The sequence below is a fragment of the Aquarana catesbeiana genome, linkage group LG01 (genome assembly GCF_042186555.1).
Source record: "Aquarana catesbeiana isolate 2022-GZ linkage group LG01, ASM4218655v1, whole genome shotgun sequence".
NCBI lineage: Eukaryota > Metazoa > Chordata > Amphibia > Anura > Ranidae > Aquarana > Aquarana catesbeiana.
Genome location: NC_133324.1, coordinates 590,963,890 through 590,976,240, shown reverse-complemented (window position 1 = coordinate 590,976,240; position 12,351 = coordinate 590,963,890). Strand labels below are relative to the sequence as shown.

The 12,351-nt window shown below is 39.1% G+C and overlaps 1 protein-coding gene across 2 annotated transcripts in view; it reads right to left on the bottom strand.

Annotated features, from left to right (window-relative positions):
- The window catches only part of CSGALNACT1 (chondroitin sulfate N-acetylgalactosaminyltransferase 1), a 537,378-nt gene that overhangs the window by 91,570 nt on the left and 433,457 nt on the right, over positions 1-12,351 (bottom strand). For both annotated transcript variants that reach the window (XM_073598151.1, XM_073598160.1), the window contains one exon: positions 1,368-1,584. In XM_073598151.1, coding sequence (XP_073454252.1) covers positions 1,368-1,584 — 217 coding nt within the window. The remainder of the gene's footprint in view (positions 1-1,367; positions 1,585-12,351) is intronic.

The window sequence follows — 12,351 nt, the reverse complement described above, 5'->3', positions numbered from 1 at the left end:
CAGTTACAAAAAAACCTGGTCATAGTCTCTTTAGCAGTACATTCCTCCTAAGGAAATAAAGCCAAAAATGTTGTAAAAAAAATTTGTTTTAAATGTGGGCTTGATTAAGGTTTGGAAAAACTGTCAGAGTTTTATTGATGTACATGGCTTCTATATTGAGATTTCCCCTCACTTTTTATCCCTGTTACACACGACAAAAAAATGAGTCAAACAGGTGTCACTATGACAAAAGTGTACACAAGGCAACAAGATAAACCTCAACAAAAAGTCCTAGGTGTTCCCTACATATATAAGACATGCTCCTGTGTCCCTATTGGAGATATATGCTATAAATTCCTGTCCCTCTAACTAGTGTCCTCAGAAAAGGAAATTAAGGTAAATCCCCCAAGTAGGAACATAAACAACAACAAACGTTCAAACCCATCACACATAAAAAATAAACAATTTAGCTGTAGCTGAGAAATTTAAACTATCTAAAACACAATTGTTTTAGTATTATATAGAGCTTGGTAGGGTTACAATTTCTGTCAGGTTTTTATTGATATCACTGTTTTTCATGAGGCAATTCACCCTCTCTATTTGTCCTGAAGACTATTGCTTCCAGTATAGAAAATGATGGGAAATCGAAAATGTTTGAGTCACAGGAGCAAGAGGAAAGTCAAAATCTTCCATTTGGGAAGCCTGATGTGGAAATAACTGCCTACAAAGCATTTGGGAGAGATCCCCTCCTTATTTCCTGCTTTGTCTTTGGGACAGGAAGTGAAGGGAAATTTCTCTGACAGGACACAGACAGCCAAAAAAAAAATAACAGTGGTCTTATCTTGTGTTGCACCAATACTGATACTGGCTGGTATCAGTGCCAAAACAAAGTATTTGCACGAGTACTTGTACTCATGCAAATGCTCCGATACTTAAACCAATACCTTCGGTTCAGGTGCGATTTCCATTGTCATACACTTTCACAATTCAAACCTGAATTGCACCTGGACCGCTGAATAAAGTCACACCAGAGGGGGCCATAATCCTGCTGCCAGAACCAGATCTTAAAAAACGGACATCGGCGCATCCCCAGTCTTATCCATTCTTTAGTCTAGCCAATATTTAGAAAAAAAAGTTTGGGCTTTACATACACTTTGACTGCTTTCCTCTGCAATATATTGCTTTGCTTTTTATATTGTGTTGGTGCTTTGTTGGCTGAGCACCCAATAAGGGCTTTAAACACAGAACTTTTCTGGAACTGACAAGAAACTATTGTATTATGGTTTGTTGATGCAGAATTTCCCCCATTTTCGAGAAACCTTTGCTTTAATTGACATATTGTCTATTGCCAGGGTAAATCAGAGAGTAAAAAATAAAACTGGGCTTACCTGAAATTGTGCATGAACTGTTGAAATTTATCAGCTCTTTTGGACAATGGTACAATGATATTTACAAGGACATTGGCCATGTTCAGCTTTTCATTCTTCACTTTTATAACAGGTCCAAATGGTCGAAAGAGCACAAGCCGTTTAAATTCTTGACTTCTCTCTCCTTTAAAAGTCAGTTCATACAATGTACCCTTATCTCTCTCAGTTCTATAAATACCTATGAAAAAAAACACATATTACGATCATTTGCATATATTTTCTTTTAGAGCCTGCAGGAGTAACATGGTTTACTTTATTTATAAGGATTATTAAATTAACAACAATATGGTAATTTAAGCAGAATAACAATATCCAGAAGCAATACTATTTTTTGTAAATTGTTTATCAGTATAATTTAGGATGCAGAAAGGCAAGAAAATCTCTCAATATAGAACCATTCACTCTTACATCAGAGAAGGGCTCTACTGTATTCAATTCTATTATAATTGTGCTGTCTGCCCTTATGTTGTAAAGCGCTGCGTAAACTGTTGGTGCTATAAAAATGCTGTATAATAATAATGATAATATTAATGACTAAGAGTACATATCATTTTAATGAACACTACACATACTTTATATCTATCATTTTGTATTTTTTAATGAACACTAGACCGTGATATAATTAATTTCTGTTACAATAATTTCTGAATTAAATAACATTATTTTAACAATTCTGGCATGATAAAATATTATTACCATAGCACAATGGCTCACAACCTTTTCTCATTTAGGAATAGAATAACAACATTTTAAAATGCCCTTTGTTAAAATTAACTTTTTTAACTGCATATGGTTGTATTAACACATTTATCTTCCTAAACATACATTACATTTGTGTCTAATAAAATAATTCTGCTTATGAAGTACATATTTTTTAACAGTTAGGAGTGTGAATGAAATTACAATGTATAACAAATTTCTGTTTAAAAAGGGATAGCCTACAATGTATTACTGGATGTGAAGCCCAAGAGTACAAGACACAAGGAATTTTTGTGCTGACCTAAGTAAGTCATATATTCAATAGTTCCCATATCTACATGTGTTTCCTTTTTTATCGTATACACATACAACAGGAAACCCAGCAGCATAACATTTATGACAGATGGTATTCTACTAGAACTGCAATCAGTGTGTTGTCAAAGTATATACCATGTCCCAAAATAGAATATATTGTTCCTTTACATAAACACTATAGCAGTCATAAACACTACCGTATACAATACCAAATGCTTATTATGTATATAATTTTTATCGGCTTTCTTTTGTGAACATGATGCCAGTATTGCTTAGATTATATGGTACAGAAGGGGTCTAGTGCTAGAATTACTACCCATGATCTGACGTTCGTGGCGATACCGCACAATTGTGGAACAATCATGATTTGCCTGCATGTGGGACTGACGCACGCTTTCGCCTTTGCACACTAGCATGGGGGGATGGGGGCACTTTCCATTTTTTTTTTTACACTATTGACTTCATTTTTATTTTTTTTATCACTTTTATTGCTATCACGAGGAATGTAAACATCCTTGTGACAGCAATAGGCATGTGACAGGTACTCATTATGGAGGGATCTGTGGTCTATAAGACCCCAAACCCCTCCTTTGCAGTTGAAAGCATTCAAAACGCCAAGATTGGTGTTTTTGAATACTTTCGATTTTCAAAAAATGGCGCAGTTAAGATGCCAGTAAACCGGAAGTAATGTCATGTCATCCCTTTGGGGTTACCATAGCGTTGACCCAATCAAAGCTAATTCTGGCTTTCTTCAGGTCTCTGACTAGCCGGTGGACGTGCCGGCTAGTAGCTCGGGTCCCCCAGTATGGTGTGAGAGCCTAAGCGAGCCACAAAAGGTGACAGGATTGGGGGCGCCCCCTCCCACTTGTAATAACAACTGAGCCGTTAGTTAGCCACTCCTGTTGTTTTTACAAGACAGCCAACTGTTGAGTCTACAAAACAGTACTGGGGACATCACCCCAGTACAACCACTTGAAGTCAAATGATGTACCAGGTACGTGATTTGGTGGCAAGTGGTTAAGAACTAAAACAGCAAGCATCAGTGGCCAGTGGGACTGCAGGTCAATCTGAAGATGTGGATCACAGTCTCAGAAAAAGTGTTGCGATGACTGGTACTATTTAAAGTGGAACTAAACCCTACTATTTTTTACAGCGAAGGAAGCTGCCATCTTATCCTTAGTTTGATCTGCAGTTGTCAGGGTGCTCCACATGTGATCAGTTATTACACCAGTCATTTGATAACTTTAGTTTCACTTTATTAAAACTTTGCTAACAAGCCTCTCAAAAGAATGTTAAACAAAAAATGTTAAAATTATTATTACAATTATTATTACGTATATTTTTTCCCTTTGGTATCTGTATAGGAGCTTCCAAGTAAAAATTACCAGATGTTTATTAATATTATTTATAATATACAAAATGAAGCTCTAGTGGTATCTGCAGATATGCATATCCTCTTAAAAAAAAACATACACACGTGTAAATAGTCACAACATGTATTAATGTGTTAAAAGAAGTACTGTTGTAACTAGGGTTGCCACCTTTGTCCTGGCAAACCTAGGGATGAACTGTATGTAATGGGCTCAAGGATATTGGTATCTGACTGCCTGCATCCTAGAAACCAAAGATGCTTGGCCAGTTATTCTTAGGCTTAGTGAGACCGGGGCCCATTAATTTCTTCCAAAACCTTCCATGCCCCACCATTAATGGCCTATTTACCAGTACTTTTTTCAGGTGGGTTGGTTTAAGGCAGTTCATTGAAATACTATCAAAGTAAAGAAATACATAATTTGCATATCTATATAATAAAAGTAGGGTACTTGAAAATATGTATTCCTATACTTTTATTGTATGAGTTTAAACTTTGTTCACCTGCCTAGTGCCTGCTATGGATGTCTGTTGATCATTACATGACTGCAAGGCAGATCAATAGATGTACATAGCAGGCTTTAGGCAGGTAACACATCTATCCAGCATATACAGTGCTAGGTATATCATTCAGTGTAGGTCTACACTACTCATACTTCCTCTGACTCTCCCAGCCTCTGTGCCGCTCCTGTAATCTCTGCAATTGCTCTTCTATTGCAGGTGGAGAGAGGACACTGCTGCTCACGTCTGCATCTTCTACAACCTTCTTCCAATGCTCTTCACCTCTACACCCCCTACATCCCTCTTCCTATGCTGCATATCTCTGCTTGCCTTGCAACCCTCTTCTAACACTACTCACCTATGCATCCCCTTCCACCATCTTCCAAACACTGCTTGCCTCTGCATCACCTACCACCCACTTCCAATGCTGCTCAGCTCTTGACCTCATGCAACCCTCTTCCAACACTGCTCATCTCTGTACTCCCTGCCACCCTTTTTCAACATTGCTCACTTCAACGTCTTCCATCCACTTTCAATGCCGTTCACCTCTGCATCTCCTGCAACCATCTTCCCATGCTGCTCAAATTTGTGTACCGTCAAACACTCTTCCAATGCTGTTCACCTCTGCATCCACTGCAACCCTCTTCCAATGCTTCTCATCTCTGCATCCCCTGTCACCCACATTCAATGCTGTCCACCTTTGCACCCCCTGTCACCCTCTTCCAATGCTGCTCACCTCTACACCCCATGCATCCCACTTCCAATGCTGCTTACTTCTGCTTGCCCTGCAACCCTCTTCCAACGCTGCTCATCTCTGCATCCCCTGCTGACCTCTTTCAAACACTGCTCACCTAGGCATCCCCTGCCACCTTCTTCAAACACTGTTCATCTCTGCACCCATCTGCCACTCCAAAGCTGCTGACCCCCGAAACCCTTGTCACCCTCTTCTAACCATGCACACCTATGTTTCCCTTGCCACCCTCTTCCAATACGGTTTGCCTCTGTCTGCATTCCTTGCATCTCTTGTTCAGCACAGTTCACCTCTGCTGCCTGTCCACCCACTAAGCCTTGGTTCTGTCTGTGTGTGCAGGGCAGTCTTTCTTCCTGAGACTCAGAGCTCAGCCTGCCACTCATCATCACTGCTGATCTTTTCTGCTCTTTCAGTCAGGCTCCAGCACAGACTGGAGCCAGATTGGGGATTATGGGCAGGTTTCGTTGATGGAGGATGTCTCTCAGCATATGTCACCTATAGCACTGAGGGGGCAGGGACCACAGGGCAGAAGTGGAAATATGGAATAAACTGCTTCCCATATAGGAACAATACAGGACAAAACATGTCATCCTCAAACCCAGGATGATCTTGTATAATACAGATGGCAACTCTATATTTAACAGCATCATTATTCATTACAACTTCTTTAAAAAAGGTTCAAATGTCAAGGTGAAATGTTTCCAAGAACTCTGTTAGCCTTTGCTTTAAGACCCAACATAAACATAGCATTCCACCACAGAGCTGTCTCTTTTTCTTACTTAATTATAGGATACATAACATATAACCAATAAAAAACAAAAAGTAAAGTCACTTAATTAACTCTTAATTGACTCATAAACTTCTGGTGAGTGTGGGAGCACGGAGGGGGGTACGGAGTGATCACAAGAGTGGATGAACGTCATTTGACGCTATATTTGGTGGACATTATTCCCAAGAGTGCGCAGTTATGGCTGGGATTTAAGATACTTTCTTTTTTTATTTTTTTTGGTTATGTCACCTATAATTAAGTAAGAAAATGGACAGAACTCTGGAAGAATACTATACTAATGATGAGGGATCTTAACGCAACCTGTGAACAGCAGCAGCCCAAATAAGTTATAGTCAAAGTTAGTATTTATTTACTTATTGATTTGAATTTTTGGAATTTGATTTGAGGAATTACAAGTTGGGCACACAATACACATAGTGCAGGTGACTATGAGTTTGTATTCCAATATAAATACAGTATAAAATACAAATTCATCAGGAGTCTTGAACCACATGATTCATACCCTTGTATATCCTTCATATGTTTACACAACACTGATTATTTACACAGCACATTACAAACTGAATATTCACATCAGTTCCTGCCCATAAGATGCTTACAATCAAATGCCGCGTACACACGATCGGATTTCTCGTCGGAAAAAGATATGATGGCTTTCCCGACGGGATTCCGCTCAAGTTTGCCTTGCATACACACGGTCATGCAAAAGTTTGCTGAACTTACGACCATCAAGAAGGCGGTGACGTACAACACTACGACGATCCGAGAAAATTAAATTTAATGCTTCCGAGCATGCGTCGAATTGTTTCCGAGCATGCGTAGGAATTTTGCACGTCGGAATTGCCACTGACGATCGCATTTTCGGATAGTAACTTTTTCCGACCAAAAAATTGAGAACATGCTCTCAATCTTTTGCTGTCTGGAATTCGGCCAGCAAAAGTCCGATGAAGCATACACACGGTCGCATTTTCCGACGAAAAACTCTCATCGGTCTTTTGCGGGCCGAAATTCCGATCGTGTGTACGCGGCATAAGGTCCGTATATAACATGCATACATACCCACCAATTAACCCACCAGCATGTCTTTGGAGTGTGGAAGAAAATGGGTGTACCCGGAGGAAACCTGTGCAAAAACAGGTCGAACATGCAAAATTTATGCAAATAGTATCTTGGTTGGCATTCAAACAGACCCTAGTGCTCCAAGCCAAGAGTACTAACTACTAAGCCTTATGCTAATGGAGCATTTAAGGGAATCTCTGTCACAACAGGAAACTGTCAGCATACATTACAGGCTCCTGATTGAGTAGAATACTTTCATACAACTGCTAATTAACATAATACCAATGGTATTTTATACAGAGATAAGAAATACATTTTTACAGTTGACATTTCCACTGAAAAGTAAGTGTAACACTAACTCTTCAGTGAAATTCAGTTACTCAGGCCATAGATAAATGGCAGGTTTGCCAATATGCCATGACAGGTATGACTAAGTGAAGTGAAACCATTCAGAATATGAGCACTAGATAGGTTTCTCTTGTCCAGTGTGAGGAATGTTTCCACATTTAAAATGAGAATTGGAAAAACTAGTTTGTAGCATACATGTAATGTTTCAGATGTATCTCTTTTGAACGGAAGTTGATTTAAAAAGTCAAATTGTCTGCCATAAATAATTATAAAGCCATTAACAGCATATACAGTAGATGGACTAGACTGACTAATCTGAATTGTAAATTATAAATATATTGCAAGTGTACTGTAAACGTCTGCATTCAAAAGATATTCATATTATGCAAAGTATGCCTTTGGGTGAAAATAATTAGCATATCATGAATTATAGAGCTGTCATTTCATTTTACCATCATAGTTCTTCAAATTTAGTAAAACATGGAGTGCTTGGTTGACTGACTTTGTATGACATGATTAAGTTCTGAAATTTTACTTGACAGATGAGACAAGGTTCATCTGAACATAAATAGTTAAAATATATGTTTTCATAGTAAACACAACATGGAAAGAGCACTGTTCAGTACATGCAAAAGGTTTCTGTATGGCTACCATTGCTTTTAAATGATACAAATATTCAAAGCTGATTCCAACATTTTGAAAAGATCCTAGAGGGCTGAATCACAAACTGTTTAAAGTAAACCATTATTAAAATTTAATAAAGCAAAAATACAAACATACAGAGTATTTATCAAAGATAGTGGTAGTAACAAAAAACGTTGTGTAATCTACAAAAGCAAGAAGTAAACCTGTAAGTGAACATAAGATAAAATATTACTAAACAGTAATGCAAAGGCTGCATGATGTCATATAACTAATAATACAGCTAAGAAATAAATGAAAACACTCAAAGAAAATAGAATACAAAGTAAAATATAGTACGCAATTAAACACACTACATTTAAGAATCATTTAACATGTCACATATTTTAAGGTGTAATGGTAAGAACGCCTCATTTGACATTCTCAATACTTTATAATGTACAACACATGAAAAAAATCAAAATGAGGCATGAAACCTCCTACATAGGAACTTGGGTGTTTAGATACAGTACATAAATCTCACTACCTGCATGACAGGGACAACACAAATTTCAATCCATGTATGGGCACCCTGGTTGTACGCTGAAAGAGAACACAAATGCCTACTAAGTTTAGCTTTTAGGAACTTTTAATAAAATAAAACAAGGGGAATGCTACTCACAAAAGTAATGTAATAACAGGCACATCAAAAGTGAAACTGTACTGGGATCCTCTACGTCATCTAAGGCTGGGGGAAAACACACGTCCATAGAAACAGGTACATCCAAACCAGGCTTGGCGCCTCGGGTCTGGTTTGCCGGTGGTTTCCGGAACTCGAGGAACGCACAGCAGGGTTGGTGTGATGTCACTTCCTGGATATGAGTATTCGGCGACATGTTTGCAGAGCATGTGCTCCTCTCCGCATCATATCTGAGATGTGACATCAGTGATCATTAAATTCTGACCGCCAGAACACAATAGCAGAGTGGGAGTGATTTCCCCCATCTGCCTTGAATGTGTGGATGGGGGAATCAGATCTTATTTTTTCATTCAACCTGCTGGTTGAATGGAAAGAAAAATAAATAACAGATGCAAGAAGTAACCAGTAACTCATTCAATAAGAGCATCTACCCAAGACTGAAATAATCTATTTTAGTTGAACTGCCTCATTAAAGTGCAACTGAATTGAACTGTGAACTGTCTTTAAAACAAATCACAAGACTGGCTCAATCTACTTGCAAGTGCATACAGATATGTAAGTTGTTACCTGTTTTCATGGAGTTCCAATGAAAGGGAACCTGACTTAAATTGGCACTAAACAATATTGTTATTTTTCAAAAAATTAGTGTGGAGAGAACAAGAGAGGGTGGCTACATTCCTGCTGTAATGTAACTGTTGGAAAAATACAACAGCAAAGTTGCTTATAAACTTACTCTATATATATATATATATATATATATATATATATATATATATATGCGCATTCATTATACCTATCTATGCCAGTAGGTGGTGCTGTAGTATTATAGCGTATAGTTCATGTATTCTATAATATGAGAGGAAGTACAGTATACCCTCTGTATCTAATGCCTCGTTTCCACTGAGCGGATCTGTTCAGTTCAGGACGTTACGCTATTTTGAGTGTTTCCATTATGAAAGCCCATACAACCGAACCGAACCACACCATTCGGGGTCCTGCTTCAGATGTGGGGCCATAGAAAATGGTACGGTTCGGTTAGGGCGGAGCTACGATACATTCCACTGATTGGTGGATGTGTGATGCCATGCTAGACATTTATTCTAAACCCATGTATGGCCCCTGGCAGTCCAACTTGCAGTGGAAACGCTCACCTGAATAGGCCGGACCATTCTAGGCCTTCCAAACTGTACCGACCTGAACTGATCCGCTCAGTGGAAATGAGGCTTAAGTGTGCACTTGTTTGTTGCTCCCTTCCTGTGTTATGTTTCCTAATGCTGTAAGACATCCATTGCTAATCCTCCATGAAAGTAAAGTATTCTCTGCATACAACAAGCTTCCAAGCACATGATTCATTAACCTGCTAAAAGCGAATTAGAGAACGGCTACATTCATACATACAGTGGGACCATGGAGAACAAACATAGCCACCCTCTAACTGGAAGCTGGATCAAAAAAAAAGAAGAATTTGCAAATCTGGAGGAGGTTAAAAGTAATATAAGGTACATTTTAAACTAAAAATACATACTTGCTTATATTTTTTTATCCTTTTTAAACCAGAGTTTACTGTCACTTCAATCTAGACTATTTCTAAGATAATAACAGTGCTGGAGAGCAGAGATTGTTTCCCTGTAAATGGCCCAGGTTGTACATAGGGCTTTAGCTTCTGCCTATGTTGGGATTAAAGTGGAAATTTACTCAAATAAAAATAAAAAGAATTGTCAGGCTGTTTTAATACAGAAGATATATGTATGAGGTTGATTTACTAAAGCTGAAGAGTGCAGAATTTGGTGTAGGTGTGTATGGTAGCCAATCAGCTTCTAACCTCAGCTTGTTCAATTAAGCTTTGACAAAAAAAAACCTGGAAATGGATTGGTTTCTATGCAGAGATGCATCAGATTTTGCATGCGGATGCACTGGAGTTACACAAGCTCAGCCAATTAAAATAGCCAAAGATCGAAACCTGGAAGAAGACGGGCCAGAGATATCAAGGGCAGGCAATAGATCTCCTCTACAGTACTAAACATTACTGGAGTAGAGGTGAGTATAGTTCTATTCGTAGTCGTATGACTGTGGATCCGATTTTGCCCTGCGACTTGAAGGCCGACATCCATTTGAATTCAATGAACAGGCATCCGACTTTGATCCCAGAGAATACCAGGCACTGTGTCTGGTATGAATCTTTAGGGCAAACTCCACGCCAAATTAAAAAAAAAAAAACAGCATGGGGTTCCCCCTCCAAGAGCATACCAGGCTCTTCGGTCTATTATGGATTTTAGGGGAACCCCTACACCAAAAAAAATGTTGTAGGGTACCCCCCAAAAAACCATACCAGACCCTTATCCCAGCACGCAGCCCGGCAGGTCAGGAAAGGGGGTGGGAACGAGCAAGAGCCCCCCTCCTCCTGAACCATAAAGGGCCACATGCCCTAAACATGGGGGGGTGGGTGCTTCGGGGCAGGAGGGTCCTGCACCCACCCACCCCAAAGCACCTAGTCCCCATGTTGATGAGGACAAGGGCCTCTTCCCGATAACTCTTGCCGGTGGTTGTCAGGGTATGCGGGCAGTAGGAGAGAAGAGCGGGGCCTCGCACATGCGCAGTAGGGTTCCCGGCGTGAAGCCGTAAGGCTACACTGTTGGGTACCCTTACCCGCAATGGCAGGCGGCAGCACCCGACAGCTGATGGAAACATCAGCTGCAATGCCGACATCGCTGGACTCCAGAACAATTAAGTGTCCTATTGTTAAAAGCCAGCAGCTGCAGTATGTGCAGCTGCTGGCTTTTAATTCTTTTTTTTTGGGGGGGGGGCGTGGAACACCGCTTTAAATACAGATAATATCATACTTATGTTTAATGGACTTTATGTACTGCTGGGCATTTTTTCCTTATTAATCCTCTGTTCTTTTCACTAGCTTGGCGTTTATTATTCGGAACATTCAACTAATTAAATTTATTGACCTCCTGTATTTTAAAGTTTTATTTCAATGCTTTGTAAACACATTTATTTACTAAATTAATGAGGAAAGAACAAACATACTTTTCCTCCTGGTTATTAGTAAAACAGACACGTATTGACTATTTTTTGGCACAGCAGATGTATTTAAATAAAATGGTGACATTTTGCTTGATTGTATTTCTTCTATCTCTGCTAGATATCCTCAGATAAAAGAAATTAAATTGCATTAACCAAAATGCATTCAATCTAATATGCTATTTAATAAAAGTTCTATAGCCTTACATAAAACTAACAGCCTGAACTAAATGAAATAGATGTCTGATCCTGACAGCATAAAACTAAAGTGTCTGAGACAATGAGCCTGTCTTATTTTAAGCCTAAAGCAGTAAGCTGTTCTCTTAAAATATGTTAAGGTTTTTATATATGGCTGCTGATATAAGACTTGGCCTGCACCAAGACCCAAAAACAGCCTCTGTAAATTACTGTACCTACATAAACTCATGGAACTACTCCATTGCTATTTTTATTCACAATGCATGTCTGCATCCAGGGTTGTGTGTGCGCGTTTAAGCAAAAATTACATATATTCCAGCTGGATAACATTACATTTATTGACACTTAAGCTCCTCTGCCATATTGCTACTTTGTGGGATGGACTTACTAAAGGATTATAATGTTGAATGCCAGCTGGTAAACTTGTTCTTTCAAATACTATATACCAGGGGAAGGCAATCTATGGGAGGTGGAGATCTACCTGGACAACATGGAAGGCTCCTGTTCACCTGACACTGTTTGATGGTGAAACACGTTGGGTGGGGCTTGACTGGTGATGCCACATGCT